The sequence below is a fragment of the Nomascus leucogenys genome, chromosome 11 (genome assembly GCF_006542625.1).
Source record: "Nomascus leucogenys isolate Asia chromosome 11, Asia_NLE_v1, whole genome shotgun sequence".
Classification (NCBI taxonomy): Eukaryota; Metazoa; Chordata; class Mammalia; order Primates; family Hylobatidae; genus Nomascus; species Nomascus leucogenys.
This window is the reverse complement of record NC_044391.1, coordinates 7,690,879-7,707,535: the sequence shown is the minus strand read 5'-3', so window position 1 is coordinate 7,707,535 and position 16,657 is coordinate 7,690,879. Positions and strand designations below refer to the sequence as shown.

At 36.9% G+C, this 16,657-nt stretch overlaps 1 protein-coding gene across 4 annotated transcripts in view; it reads left to right on the top strand.

Annotated features, from left to right (window-relative positions):
• Positions 1-16,657, top strand: part of TASP1 (taspase 1) — a 259,919-nt gene that overhangs the window by 222,014 nt on the left and 21,248 nt on the right. For all 4 annotated transcript variants that reach the window (XR_004032224.1, XM_003252048.2, XM_030821990.1 and 1 more), the window contains one exon: positions 9,021-9,094. Coding sequence is in view for 3 of the 4 variants with exons in the window: in XM_003252048.2 (XP_003252096.1) it covers positions 9,021-9,094 (74 nt within the window). In the remaining variant the exon portion in view is untranslated. The remainder of the gene's footprint in view (positions 1-9,020; positions 9,095-16,657) is intronic.

Sequence of the window (16,657 nt, the reverse complement as noted above, 5' to 3'; positions counted from 1 at the left end):
TTCCTTTAAATCATGAACATATCTCTATATATTGTATCACTAATATACTCTGAATATTGGAAATAGATTTTCATCTGTAATTTTCTTCTCCATCAAGAGAAGTATAGTTCTAGTGATTATCTTGCCAAGAATTATTATTTTTTGGCTCACAAAGTTTTCCATCTGAAATATAGAATACAAAAATTTATGAATAGAATTCTAGTGACTATGTAATTCTTACTACACTCAGGAAATTTTATAGTCAGTTTCATCTGCTCAAAGATTAATAGAGTTTACCATGAAATAAATCCTAAAAATATATTGGTTGAATGAATAAAATTGCGTTTTAATAAAACTTGTTTTACTGAATGGTTTTCTGTTCACCAGAGAACTTCCAAGTCCCAACCAAGTGGCCCTGTTTCCAGCAGCTTCTAATACAATAAAAGGCTAAAACAGGAAGATAATTGAAGTGTCCTCCAGGGCTCGTGTTACTATTTGACCCACATCCTCCTCTTTTCAGTCAGCATCCTTTGTTGGTTAGTCTTGAACAAATCTGAACAAGCCTTGGAAAGAGGGAATGATTATTTTCTTGGCTTAGTGTAACCAGGATTCTATAGAACTCAATCCCTGTTGCTCCCAAGACAGTTAAGTGGTGAAAGTTTTTCAGGGAAGCATGCCAAGTCAAAGTTTCTTCACGGCCGTAATGGGACATGCATTATATGAGTCTAAGGATTCCATGTCAAGACAGTAAAGCGTCTTTGCATTTTTTTTCTAGAGATAAACCCCCTACTGGTTATAAAGACCTTAACAACCAGGGGCAAAAATCTACAGTGATAAGAGGAGGCTGTTCTATTTACAGCGCCTCATTCTTCCCATTTAAAAAATGAATTTCTCTTTATTCAATAAGGAGTAACTTAAATACTGTGCAAAATGTCTCAGGGCGTGCCATTTGACCTAAGGCTCAGGAGTGGCAGCTAACTTGGCAACTGTCCAGCCCAAGACGGTTCTGATTTTGGAGTTCTGTTTTCCTTGCAAGCAAGTCTGGGATGTGAAGCCAAGCAGAGGGGTTTTAAGTGGGTGTGGGAGCCAGTGCAGCTGGGGGTTGTTAACAACAATTGGAGGACAATATATGTATATATATTTTTAAAGAGGAGGAGAGTGGCTGATGACTTCTTTCTGGTCAGAAAAAAGAATCCATTTGGATAGAAAAAACTTACTTGAAACCTGGTAAGGAAACGGTTTTGTCTGACTTAATTTAAACAGGATGATATGTGGATGATTTTGAAAGAGAAGTATCCTAGGGAAAACATCATGAGAGAGGTAGCTTGTAGCTCTTTTAACCCATAAAGCTGGTGATTTAAATGCCACAAGGAGGCAAAGCCTTGCATTGGGGATTAAGGGCTGCTTTATATAGCAGAGCTCCACCAAGACTGAAGTAGTACCACTGTTGGGCATATAAATTTACTTGTTCCAAATTCTTAAATACAACTTCCTGGAAAGGCTAGCCTCTAAGATTAAGTACAAATACATCCTGAAGGTTCTTAGAATGCAATTAATCCATCATTTATGAAGCGCACACGTGCAGCGCATCCCTATCTAAGCCATTCTCCAATGTTGGAACAGGATCAATGGTGTGTACTGTTTCTCACATTGCATTTGTATGACATGATGTGTTAAGAAGCCACTTGATGGAGAAGAATTCTGCCAAATCTCTGTGTCCATGTTTCACATGTTAAACCTACTCAGGAACTTATTTTAGTGTGTTGTTAATGTTTTCTGATGAGAATCTTTTTGTGGTCTGGGCATTTCTAGAAGTCCCACAAAGCCCTGGGCTTTGGCCTTCTAAAGAACATAAGCATTTTTCAATCAGTAGTTGAGGTTATAAACAGTTACTAGTCACTACCAAAAGAAAATGATCATTACTGAAAGGCTAGAAGCTTCTCTAGATGGAAATAAGCTGGAGCTTGACCACACCGAGACCGTTATAGCCAGTGCTTTCACAGGCTCAGATGTGTCACTTCAGGCCACTCATTTACCCATGTTGCTGGAGTTCATGGTCTCCCTCATGTAATCATTACACCTGGAAAAATTCCAGTGCTATGAAGTAGCATTTCCCAGGTTTGCTGTGTTATTAGAATTATCTTTTAATACTCTTACCATAAACTTCAATTTTCAGTATATGGAAGAATTTCAGATTAAGTACTCAAAATCAGGAGACACATTATAAACTTCCAGATATCACTGATGGTAAATGCTACTCTTTTACTGAAATTTTAAATTTTTCTATGTAACCGTATTTGAGCAAACTTTGTACTACTCTTTGCTGAGTTTTAATTATAAATTAGGACTTAACTAATAACACATTTTGAAAGCTTTTTTGTGAGATAAACCTTAGAAATGTCTCTATTTATTTAAAAAAAAACTTATAATGATTTTGACCTTTTAAAATTTCTGATGGAAAAGCAGCTTGAGGAAGTTGTCAGGTACAGTGTGTGTTTGTTTTGTTCTGTTTGTTTTGATTGCTCTTTGAACATAGCAGATTTTGCCTTAAGTATATGTGTTTGGTGTAAATGGAAGTAGAGGCTTCTTCATGCCCCATCCCAAGATTTGCTTATGTTTTAGATAATCATGAGACAAGAAACAAATTGGAAGTTTTAGACTAGTTTCACATCATGATAGTACATTCTAATGAGGGACAATTAAAATATATGCTAAAATCAGAATGTCTTCATCTAAACAGGGAAGAAATTTTTCATATATATTGTAGGTTAACAGGGTAATCAAGATTCTTAAAATTAAAAAATAGGAAATATATGAAAACAGAATCAAATTCAGAAGTTTCAGAAGGTGGTGAAAAATAGGTTGCCCTTCACTCAAGTTCCTTACTCAACTAGTTCCCTCTACAGCAGCAACCATTGCCACCAGTTCCTAAGATAGTCTTCCAGAGAGACTCTGTGTACTTACAAGCATGTTCATACATGATCGTCTTTTATTTTATTTCACAAAAATGGCAGCACCATATCTATACATTATTCTCCACCTTACCTTTTTTTTTCGCCAAGCTATCTTGTAGATTAGTGTTTTTTTTTTCAACTGCAGCATGTCACATTAATGAGTTCTAAATCAATTTAGTAAATCACAAGCAGGATTTTTAAAAAGCAATAAGTAGACTATAAAGAACCCAGTAGAAGAGATCAATACATTGTTAAGTAGAAGAGCAATTATTACTTTGTGAAATTTTAGTTATAAATAGATGTGTGTAGTAAATGACAACGTGTGGGTTTTTTTTGTTGTTGTTGTTGTTTGTTTTGATTTGGTTTTGGATTTTATTGTGGTTTGTGATCAAAAAGTTTGAAAAACAGTGTAGTTGGTTCCATATCCATGTAGAGCTTCCTCGTTTGTTTTTAATTGTTACATAGTATTTCATTGTACACAGTATCATAGTTATACATATGTCCAATAGGCAATTAATTGGTTTCCAGTTTCTTGCTGATTAAAGCTACTTTGATGAAGATTCTTATAAATATGTTATTTTATATATATAAGGGCGTATCTGTGGAATAAATATCTAGAAATAGAATTGCTAGGTCAAAGAGTGTGTAATTTTGATATATACAGTCAATCCTCATTATTCCTGGATTCTGTATTTGTTAATTTGCCTACTTGCCAACATTTATTTGTAATCCATGAATCTGCATTTCAGCACTCTCATAGTCACTTGTGGACATGCGTGAAGTGGTAAACATTTTGAGTCACCTCATGTGCACATTCCCAGCTGAGGTGAACAAGATGATGTTCTGCCTTCCTGTCTCAGCTCTGGTACTACGAATGTATCCATTTCGTGGTCTATTTTGTGCCATGTTTTCCACATTTTTGCACTTTTTAATGATGATTTTGCCATTTAAAATTGCGCCAAGCGTAGTGCTGAAGTGCTGTCTGGTGTTTCAAAGTGCGAGAAGATGGTAGTGTCTCGTGGGGAAAAATGTGCATTTTGGATAAGCTTCATTTAGGCAGAAATTACAGTGCTATTAGTGGTGAATTCATTGTTAATGAATCAACAATATGATACACCCAGATAAAAGAAGAGGAAACTCACTGATGTGTATGTGAGGCTGCTCCAGAAGGTGCTTAAGTAACATCTATATATGCAGCAATGGAAAAGATGGAAAAGCAGCTAAATTAGTAGATTCATGGAATGATGACCAATAAAAAAAGCGTAGAGGACAGCATTGTTTTGTACCTTGAAAGCCAAAGAAATTTATGGGCATGTTACCCAGCATCAGGAAAACGTTAAACCCTTCTTGGCTAGTGTTTATGCATATAATTATTTGTAAATAAATAAGTAAATATTTTTAAAAGATTAAACATTGGGAGGCCGAGATGGGCGGATCACGAGGTCAGGAGAGTGAGAGACCATCCTGGCTAACACAGTGAAACCCCGTCTCTACTAAAAATACAAAAAATTAGCCGGGCGTGGTGGCGGGCACCTGTAGTCCCAGCTACTAGGGAGGCTGAGGCAGGAGAATGATGTGAACCCGGGAGGCAGAGCTTGCAGTGAGCCGAGATCGCACCACTGCACTCCAGCCTGGGTGACAGAGCGAGACTCTGTCAAAAAAAAAGGTTAAACAGAAACACATATAAAATAAGGTTATTTGTTGATATGCTGTTAAGAATGTTTTGACCAGAGATTTGCTGGAACTTAGCCCTGTATTTTCCCTACCTGTAGTGGCTCATTATTGGCTAATTCAGTGTTCATCAACATTACAGAACATAATTACCATGGATTAAGAGAATGTTCTTCCAGATGGCCATACTCCCACCACTGCTGTATGAATCTGCTCTTTTCTCCACTCCCAGCTATCACAATGTTGTTTCAAACTTTTTGATATCTGAAACCTGGTAGTCTGATAATAGTCTGAAGCCTGATAATGGTATCTTGTGATTTTAATTTGCATTTCTTTTAGTATGAGTAATGTAAATTATCTTTTCATATGTTTTAGAGCCATTCATATTCCCTTTTATTCGTATCCTTTTTGCATTTTCTTTGGATATTTGTCTCATTGATTTGTAGGAGATCTTTAAATATTAAGAAAATTAGCCTTTTGTTTATGCTATGAATTGCAAATATTTCCCCAAATTTGTCATTCATCTCTTGACTTTCATTTTTCTCCAAATGGCAAAAACAAACACTCTAAACAGGCCAGGCGAGGTGACCCATTCCTGTAATCCCAGCACTTTGAAAAGCTGAGGTAGGCGGATCACCTGAGGTCAAGAGTTCGAAACCAGCCTGGCTGACATGGTGAAGCCCCGTCTCTAGTAAAAATACAAAAATTAGCCAGGCAGGAGAATCGAGAATCGAGAATCGCTTGAACCTGGGAGGCGGAGGTTGTAGTGAGCTGAGATTGTGCCACTGCACTCCAGCCTGGGTGACAGAGTAAAACTCTTGTCTTTAAAAAAAAAAAAAAAAAAAGAAGGAAAACACTATAAATATTTTTTAACTAGTCAAATATATTGATCTTGGCCATCTTTTATGGTCTCTGGGTTTCGTTATGGTTTAAAAACTTTCCTTAAGAGAGATTTAAAATGTTTTAAGAGTTGTTTGGTGTTTGTGTTTGATGTTTCATGTCTTTTGGTGTTTGTAAGGAATTTAGTCTTCTTAATGTGTAACAAGTATAAATCCTTATCTATACTGAGTAGGTTTCAGAGTGATATAACAATGAAATACCACAGGCTTTGTGATCCCAGAGTCCAGCTTGAAATCCAGTCTGTGCGCCTAGTAAAATGACTTAAACCATACTGCTTCCCTTCTCTGTGCCTCAGGTTCCCCATTTCTGCTTTGCGGAGTTCTGCTATGAAAGACAATGCCTGGCCCATCATAGATTCTAAGTGTTAGCTCCTCCTTGTCCTACTTCCCTGAAGTCTTCCACTAAGAAATAATTTGTTAAATTAACTTGCATTATGCATGTACTACAAGTAATGAAATAATTTCTCTTAAAAGTGTTTTATAATTTAAATCCTAGACAATTTCTTCTGAGATTTTCAAGCTAGCGTGAATTAATAACTGATAAGTGATTTGAATTGTCATTATTAAAAAATGTGTCAGTACAATGCTTTGCCTTTTACTGTGGGATGGGATAAATGTTTGTGAAAACAGTGAAGAATGAATTTTTAGATATTGAGTTATTTTCTTTAAAAACTCCTAAACACTAGATCTAGAAATTTTATTGAAAACCATTCATATAAAAATAGTTATTTAATGAAGTTCATCAGTGTATCCTAATTTATCCTCTTTTGTAAGTCTAAATTTTTATGTTTATTCCATTTTTTGAAAGCAGACTACATTTATAGGGAGAATAATACATTTAAAAATGATTAAAATGATATTTAAAAAATAAAGGGTAATGTCTTTATTCTTTGCTCTCATGGTCATATTGGCTATATTTTTATGATTTTTCTTGGCTAATTCCTGAGCAGTTGCCCCCTTAATATTTGGGGCATGAGGAAAAGGTGCAATTTTAGAAATGCTTTAACTTGTATTTGAATAAAATTTATTGTCACTACTCTACGGAACTTCAGTAAGACTTGAGTGCCTTTCCTCTGTTAGGCAAGTTAGACTATCCCAGACCTTGCTCTGGTTGTCAAGATTTTTGAAGTTTAAAGCAGATGTGTGTGGACAAAAAAACATCTGGTAAAGAGAACTTGCTTCATTGCGTGACACTTTTCCTGCACTCTTCAGTGGAGCGTCTGTTGAGCAGGTTGGCAGGTTTGATAACTAATTAATGATGAGGGAATGAGCCATGTATCTGAGGAACTCCATTTTGACCCTTACTGCCTCTTTCTTCCCCATCTGTCTGGCAAAGCCTTCAGAGATCATGGATCACACAGTTGGGTCTCAACTCAAACACTTGTCTCCAGGCTTAACTAGCTTAGAGATATAAACAGATGGATGGCCTGGAGGACAGGGTTTAGTGTTGAGCAATGCAGTGTTATTATCAGGGACTTTTGAAATTTTTATTGGAGTACATTACAACTTTAAAAATGCCTTCAAAAACTCAGAATTTTGATGCTATGTACTGGAATGTGACAGAGCTTTGTGGGCATGCCTGGATGTTTGCAGTTTTCTTTTTGTAACTTTTTATTTAGATATAGTTTTATACATACAGAAAAGTTGCAAGAATAGTGCAAGGGACAACCATGATTCCTTTTCCCAGATTCAACCAGTGTTTTCCTTTCCTTCCATTTGTTTTCCCATCCTCACACCCTCCTCCCTCTACGTGCACACGAGCGTGCACATGCACATACACACAAACAAATAAGTGCATTTTTTCCCCTGAACTATTTGAGAGTGAATTGGAGACATCAGGCTCCTTTATTCCTAATACTTTGGTGAGTATTTCTTAAGAACAAGGCCATTCTACTAAATAATCACAGTACAGTTATCAAAGTCATGGCTGTTAGTATTGATATAACACTACTGTCTAACCCAGAGTCCCTTTTCCAACTTTATCAATTGTTTCCATAATGTCCTTTATAACATCTCTCCCCACCACCAAGTCCAGGGTACAATCCAGAATGACACATTGTGTTCAGTTGTCATGTCTTCTTTAAACAGGAAGTTTCCCAACTTTGTGTTTTCTGACTTTGGCATTTTTGAAGAGTTCAAACCAGTTATTTAGTAGAGTGTTGCTATTTCAAGTCTGTTTGATGTTTCCTCATTCAATTCTGGTTATGCATTTTTGTCACGAATACCAAATACCACAGAAGTGTTGTGTCTCAAGGTATCTTATCAAAAGGCACATGGTGCTGATTTGTGCCTTAATTGGTGGTGTTAGCTTTGTTCATTGAGTTAAGTTGGAGTCCATCAAGTGTTTCCACAGTGAACTAACAGTTTTTCCTGTTAGAAGAATTTTTTGGAGAGATGCTTTGAAGCTATATAAATAGCCCATCCTTCTTCAAATTTCTACCTACTAGTTTTAGCAACCATTATTTTCTAAAAATGTTATTTTTTCTATACTTATTAGTTGGCATTCTGCTGAAGGAAGAGCTTTGTCTTCTCCCCCATTTATTTGTTTGGATCAGTATGGGCTCATTGATTCTGACTTTGTTCAGTGGTTTTAACTCATTACTCTCATTATTTATTTTGATAGGCACAGATTTTTGCCAGTAAGAGCCCTTCAAGTTGACCCCTGGGTCTTTTGGATAAGTCCCCTTTACTCTTTGAGCATTTCCTTACTTTTCTGGTACAAGATGTTCTAGATTCATTTTATATTTTCTGTGTCCCAGCTCTGGAATGGACATTTCTCCAAAGAATCCTGGTTCTTTTTTGTAGAGAATGGTATTTAGAAATTAAGGGCTGGGTGCGGTGGCTCACACCTGTAATCTCAGCCCTTTGGAAGGCCAAGGCGGGTGGATCACCTGAGGTCAGGAGTTCGAGACCAGGCTGGCCAACATGGTGAAACCCCGTCTCTACTAAAAATACAAAATTAGCTGGGTGTAGTGGCACATGCCTGTCATCCCAGCTACTGAGGAGGCTGAGGCAGGAGAATCACTTGAACCTGTGAGGCAGAGTCTTCAGTGAGCTGGGATCGTGCCATTGCACTCCAGCCTGGACAACAGGAGTGAAACTCCATCTCAATAAAGAAAGAAATTAAGACCTGGTGTGTGTGTGTGTGTGTGTGTGTGTGCACGCACGTGTTTTAAAAGAAACCACACTATGGAATATTACATTTACTAAATCACTGTATACCGTATGTATGAGTGTCTGTGTGCATTTAATGTTACAAGAGTCAAACAGAAGAGCATTTATTTTACATGTAATAATCATAAGTTTTGACAGGAAAGAAATACATTTTTCATTTCACAGTAAATGGCATTACACAGTTTTAGTGATAAATCATCTTGACATTTATGAACGAGCAAATGGAAAGTGGGGAACTGAGTGTGTTAAATATAAAGCTATCTTTAACTGTTCTATTAAAAAGCAAAGATTTATTTTCCATCTGTGATCTGAATGTGCCTATTTGTGTTCTCTTTTACGGCAGTGGAATTTCTGTGGAGCCACACGACGGAGAGCATGTGTGTTGGATATATGTCAGCCCAGGATGGGAAAGCCAAGGTAAGTGGGAAAAAACTGGGTCATAACCTGAAAACCTTGTAGCCATCGCATAAACCTCTAACCAGCTCAGTTGATGTGGATGAATTTTTTCAGCTTTTTTTGGGCAGTAGCTCTGTGGTCTTTATAAGCATCTGAATAAGAACAGTTAACAATGCTAACAGCTCCAGAGAAAACCAGCATATCTATTTTGCTTTTGGTGACACAGCAAGGGAGCATTAGGAAGAGCCTGCCCACTTTCCCCCACAGGCACAATTTTGCCTATTGTGAATAAGTAGAAAAGAGGAAACTGGGATTTGGGAAGAGAAAATGGGAATGAAGCTGATGAGCTGACATAGATGGATGATTCTGCAAGAATAAATGAATGGAATAAAGGAAACTGAGTCAAACAAGCTTTGACCCTAGAAAGCATCCTGCATGCTTGATGGCACAGGTGGCTGACATGCTTGCAGGTATGACCTGTCTCACCTTTCAGTGTGTTCTGTCGTGCCCTGACATGGTGTCTTCATGGGCAGAATCAAAGGTCTTTGTCCATGTGCCACATGCCTGTGGCACTCGTCCCTCAGTGAGTTACATAATCACATAGGCATCCACATACTATCTCCGGAGTTGCTTAGCTTCCCTGGACTCAGGATGGTTGAGCCTGGGAATAAGCAACATGATTTGTGGATTTTATTTTATATTGGCCTCATGTTCTTCTTGTTCATAAAGTTTTTAGAAACAGCTGTGGCCTGTGATGTTTACTTGGCATTAAAGTACCTCAGTTATAAAGCTGTGAAGTTGCGCAGCATTGTTTTTAAAGGAAATGATTTATTTTGCACATTTTGACATATAAAATAGGAAAACGTCTGATATGAACTGTCTGATACAGATTGAATCATAAAGGATAAATATAATAAAGAACACCTTATTGCTTATTTGTCATGTAATACCCATCCTGACTATCCTTTGTATATTATCCAGCCAGCCTGTAGCTCCACAGAACTTTTGTGAGTAGTGTAAAGAACATTTATTCAGACAAGGATTGACTTATTTTGTGAAAATAGTGCTGAGATCCACCCTCCCCCTTTGCTTCACCTTCATCTGGTGCAATATTCATGTTGTGTTAGTAGACCTATTTCCTAAGAGAATACATAAAAGATTGCTTTGTTTCATAATTTATATAGAATGGAAATATAATTGCCCGTTTTAAAGGTGATTTAAGGGTGTAGAACAGCACTGTCTAATAGAATTTTGTGTGATGTTAACATTTTGTATCTCTGTTTTCCAACAGGGAAGCTACTAGCCACATGTGGTTATTGAGCACTTAAATGTGGCTAGTTTGATTGAGGAGCTGAATTTTAAACTTTACTTAATTTAAATCCAAATAGCCACATGTGGCTCGTGGCTACCATATTGAACAGCACAGGTTTAATGAATAAGTATGAAAATGGTTATTCATATTTTCAGATTCATTTCTTCTCATTGACAAAACAGTTCCCATACATAAAACAAGCCTGATAAACCCCAAGAATCCTTGCATAAGAGTAGCTTGCAGCCATTTCAGTTTCTCTGTCCCCTTAATACTGATTCAGAACTGAGATTGCTTTTTAACAAAAGAGCATGTTTGAGGTGGACTTCAGCACTGAAGCCAGTCTCGTGGGGTATGATTATGTTATTAAGTCCCTTGTGTGGAAATGTTTTGTTATCCTTGCTGGTGGCCCATGAAAGACACCTTCCTATTTAATGTGAAATATAGGTAGTAAAGAGTGTAGAGTCCTGCTATGAGCCCGAAGATATTTGGCCTCCAGTTATATTGCTTGACGTCTGGTAGACATGGTTTTCTTATTGTTGGTAAATTCTCCGGCTGGTAATCAATTGGGCCACAGCAGATACAGCTGGTCCTCTTGCCTCTCTTGTAAATTATGTTTTTGACCTTCCTTGAGGAGAGTTAATCCCTCTTCCTTCCTTTCTCCTTTGAGCCTGTGACTACAAATACTTTCAAGAAAAAAACAAAACAAAACAAAAAAAAACCCCAAAACAAAAACACTAATGATTTGGCTGTGGAATTCTGTTGATCAAAAAGAAAAATTATCTCTTTTGTTATAACTGCTAGAATTTTTTTTGTATTGCAAGTAAGACGAAGTTATAGATGAGAGGCTGAGCTCAAAAGAGAAAAGGGGCTATAACAATGTTTGTATTCTGTTTAGGCTTTGGACCTTCCTCTCCCTCTGGTTTCCTGACTTCTATAAAAGAATAGTTGAACTAACTAGTGGCATACCCATTCAGCATCATGACTGGTTTCTGAAACATGTTGCTCCATAATGTTGAGAGCCATGGTAGCAAAATGAGTAAGAAGGCATCTTAAAATATTTAAAACGTAAAAACTATTTTTAAAAGTTAAAAGACTTGTGCCCTTGTTTTAAAAAATTGTCTTCCTTCTGCTTGTTACCAAACTCAGAAACTGAGGCCACCTGGCCATTTGAACATATATGAGCTAGCTGTGTTTAATCCAAGTTAAAGCCTTGAATTAAAGCTTAGCTAAAAATCATATTGCTTAGAAAAGGCTGGATAATAATCAATATCATTGTAACCAGAATGCATATATAATTTGAATAAATAGAGCTAGGTTCTTTTACAAGTCTCTTTTTTTAAAGAATGTTCTTGCAATTAAATCATTTGATTTCTAAACTGTTTTGATAGCATAAGGTAAAGATTTATTTTTAAGGAGCCAAAATTAGGGCATCAGTACCAGTTGGATTTTAAAAACAGATTATCCATATCCTACCCAGATAGCAGACAGTTAATGAAGAGTTTTTAATAAACACCCAGTGGGCATGGTCTACTGTAATAGAAACAGATGTTAAAACTGGCATGGAACTTATTCAACTATAATACATGAAATTAGGTTTCTTTTATTATGTAGAGGTCACTTTTTATAACCACAGTGAAAATACTGTTATAAAAATTTCCTTGAGGAGGAGCAGACTATTTTATAGTCTTTAAGTGTCTCTCCACAGACTTCTTATTAGTTGTAGGGAAAAATAATAACTATATAATGGAGAAACCAGGCAACACCTTGACCATATGATCAGAATTAATACCACCAATGAGGGGCAGATGGACAATATGTGCCTCTGGCTATGATAACTTGAGGATACAATATCACTTGTGTAGTATTCCATCTGGAAATGTATAACCTGAACCTAACTGTGAAGAAACATCAGACACATTTAAAATGAGGAACATTCTGTGAAGAAAGAAAAAAAGAAACATGTTCTTCAATAATGTCAATGTCATAAAAGACAGAGGCTGCAGAAATGTTCCAGAGGAAACAATACTAAAGAGAAATGACAACTAAATGCAGTAACTGGTCCTAGAATAGATCCTATATCGGAAAAATGCTATAAATGCATTATTTGGTCAATTTACAAAATTGGAATATGGTTAGTAAAAAGTGTTTTATCATTGTTAAACTTACTGAAGTTGATTACTGTACTGTGGTGTATAATATTTTTATTCTTATGAAATATACACTAATGCATCTAGGGGTAAAGGGCCATAATATAGACAATATTTTCTCAGTGGGTCAGAAAAATATATTATGTGGATGAATGGATGGATAGAGCAATAGCAAATTGCAAAGCAAATGGAGCAAAATGTTAACAGTAGGTGAACCTTGGTAAAGGATGTATAGATCTTCCCGGAACTATTGTGTAATTCTTAAATTCTTTTCTTTTTTTTTTTAATTTAATTTTATTATTATTATACTTTAAGTTTTAGGGTACATGTGCACAATGTGCAGGTTTGTTACATGTGTATCCATGTGCCATGTTGGTGTGCTGCACCCATTAACTCCTCATTTAGCATTAGATAGATCTCCTAATGCTATCCCTCCCCTCCTCCTACCCCACAACAGTCCCCGGAGTGTGATGTTCCCCTTCCTGTGTCCATGTGTTCTCATTGTTCAGTTCCCACCTATGAGTGAGAACATGCGGTGTTTGGTTTTTTGTCCTTGTGATAGTTTACTGAGAATGATGGTTTCCAGTTTCATCCATGTCCCTACAAAGGACATGAACTCATCATTTTTTATGGCTGCATAGTATTCCATGGTGTATATGTGCCACATTTTGTTAATCCAGTCTATCGTTGTTGGACATTTGGGTTGGTTCCAACTCTTTGCTATTGTGAATAGTGCCGCAATAAACATACGTGTGCATGTGTCTTTATAGCAGCGTGATTTATAGTCCTTTGGGTATATACCCAGAAATGGGATGGCTGGGTCAAATGGTATTTCTAGTTCTAGATCCCTGAGGAATCGCCACACTGACTTCCACAATGGTTGAACTAGTTTACAGTCCCACCAACAGTGTAAAAGTGTTCCTATTTCTCCACATCCTCTCCAGTACCTGTTGTTTCCTGAGTTTTTAATGATGGCCATTCTAACTGGTGTGAGATGGTATCTCATTGTGGTTTTGATTTGCGTTTCTCTGATGGCCAGTGATGATGAGCATTTTTGCATGTGTTTTTTGGCTGCATAAGTTATTTTCAAATTAAAAAATTTTTAAATGTCACTCTTGGGTCTTGTGGCACATTTGATTAGTTCTTTGGGGTTTGTACTTGAAATGATGCAGTTCAAAAAATAAACCACCCTTGGTTTATAACCAAGTCTGCATTGGATGAATGATTACATTCCCCCAAATTATTGCCTTTTTCTCATTTTGAATTCCTGACTAGAATGACCAAAGTTCAGATAACACATCCCATTACAAATATTTTGCAAAATATTTCTATAATAGTTCCTTGTTTTCCAGTGGGATCTAAGAGAGATTAAGCTTTTTCATAATCAAGGCGCTGTCCTCTTAGGATGTTTTTTGTTATATTACTCAGCTTTTCTTTAAAAAATTTACTCAACAAATATTTATTTGTGATGCTTCTCTGCCTTGTGTGACAAACTCTGTGCAATACTCTGACACATGGTAATGAAACAGGACAGATGTTGCCCATACCATATTTCCCTCACCTAGGGAAAGCACAGGGCACTGGGTGGTAACTCAATGATATTTACATTTTGTTTTTAACATTTTCTATTTTAATGCCATGAAGTCTTCGAAACCTCATGAGGTCATGCCAGGATTTCTATTCTTGGCACATCTGACTAGTTCTTTGGGCCATGCAGTTAAAATAAATAAGTATTGGGATGGGTGCAGTGCCAGGAAGTTGGAGCCTGGGTTGCCCTCCTACTCCATGCACACTGTGAGCTGTGGTTTGATCACTCTGCCTCTGGATCCCAGAGGCCTCATCTGTAATATGAGAATAAGAAATCCTTACCTTGCCTTAAGCCTTTCCTATGATATGATATGATAAGAACGAGCAAGCAAAACCTTATCTGTCTCAATACAGATGACTAGACCCCATTAAGTCCTTGTTGTTGCTTCCAATCTGCAGAATTCCAAATTCAACATTCCACATTACATAAACAAATATGTTGCCACTCAATTTTCAGTAGGATTTTTGCAATACCAGTGTAGTATCTACTATGTTCTAACATGTTTTATCTTCGTGAAGATGGTTTCCAGGACTTTTAAAAAAAACTTAGTGAATGTATATTTACAAAGGATAGCAGAGATGAGATATCTGAGTGCTTTTTGCTAGGCTTAAAACTTACCTCTCACATAAAGCCATAGGAGGGAGACTTAAATATAAAACATGATGTACACAAGAGGGGGTTATCAAAAGAAGTGAAAAGAAACTCCACTTCTAATTAGAATGAAGAAAGTTACAAGAGACTGTTGCTTCTACTCCCAACTATGTAAATGAGCTGCATAATCTATAGAATCATACATTTTTAAAAAGTATCCAGAGAAGTTAATATGTAGAGAAAAACCTAAGTAAACTGAATACCAGAAAGAGACAAGCGCTTCCTAGGAGACAAAAACCTCCGATTGCTTTATTCCCTGGCAGAGCAGCAGGAGGAGGAGTCAAACTCAACGTAGAGGTGTATATAAAGATAAATCAGCCAAATTTTTTAATGAACTCTTTATGGCCGTGTGTGAGCTGGTGTGACAGATTAAAATCCTGAGACACTCCATTCACAGAGAGCTTATACCCACCCCCAGTTTTTCTTTATGAGGCCTTCATCAAGTGGCAACACACCAAAGCTTGGAGCAGAGCAAAGAATTGTGAGTGATTCATTAAGGTGCATAAGATTTTCACCAAATACATGGCAGTGGCCAAAGAAAGACTAGAGGCATAGCAAGAGAGCCGCAAGACAACTCGGAAGCATAGTGGTCCTTTATCAAATGCAACACAGTTGCAACAGAAGGCTGGATTAAAGCAAAAGAGATTTTAAAAAACCTCTCCTGCTCCCAACATGTACAGGGCCTTCATCAAGGGCCAGGCAGTGTTGTACAGAATCCTAGTGCCAGGGTAAGAGAGTGAAGAAATATTCCATGACACAGAAATCTGGAGGAGGTTACAAAGAGCAAAATGAACACCTTAGCAACATGGAAAGCTAATGGCTTGCCTATAAACAAAGAAAAGTCTCCCGTAGTTAGAATGCTGGTGCCTGGACTATAAGAATGGAGAATTTTCTAGAGTCTCACCTGGGCTCAGATCCCAAACATTGCTTTAGGGAAATTCCTGATCCAGGATACAAAATCAACATGTAAAAATTAGTAGCATTTTTATACACCAATAATGAACTGCCTGGAGAAAGAAATCAAGAAGGCAACCCCATTTACAACAGTTGAAAAGAAATACCTAGTAATAAATTTAACCAAGGAGATGAAAGACCTCTACTAGGAAAACTACAAAACACTGATGAAAGTAATTGAAGAGGACACAGACAAATGGAAAGACATCCCATGCTCATGGATCAGAAGAATTAATATCTTTAAAACAACCCTATTTAACAAATGCCAATGATATTTTCCACAGTAATAGAAAAGACAATCCTAAAATTTGTATGGAACCCCAAAACAGCCCAAATAGCCGAAGCAATCCTTGGCAAAAAGAACAAAGCTGAATACTTCACACTACTTGATTTCAGAATACCTTGTAAGCCTATAGTAACCAAAACATTATGATAAAAACAGGCATATAGACCAATAGAACAGAATAGAGAATCCAGAAATCCATACCTTTATAGCCAACTGATTTTTCACAAAGGCTCTAAGAACATACTTTGGGGAAGGGACACCCTCTTCAATAAATGGTGCTGGGAAAGTTAGATATTCATATGCAGAAGAATGAAACTGGATGCCTGGCTCTCTTCATATATAAAAATCCATTCAAGATTGATTAAAATCTTAAATGTAAGGCCCCAAACTATAAAACTACTAGAAGAAAACATAGGGAAAATACTTCAGGACATTGGTTTAGGAAAAGATTTTTGTGGCCAAGACCTCAAAAGCACAGACAAAAAATCCCAAAAGAGACAAATAGGACTCTTACTAAACTAAAAACCTGCTTCACAGGAAAGGAAACAATTGACAGAATGAGCAGACAACCAGTTGAATGGGAGAAAATATTTGCAAACTTTTCTTCTGACAGAGGACTAATAATCAGAATATACAAGGAACTCAA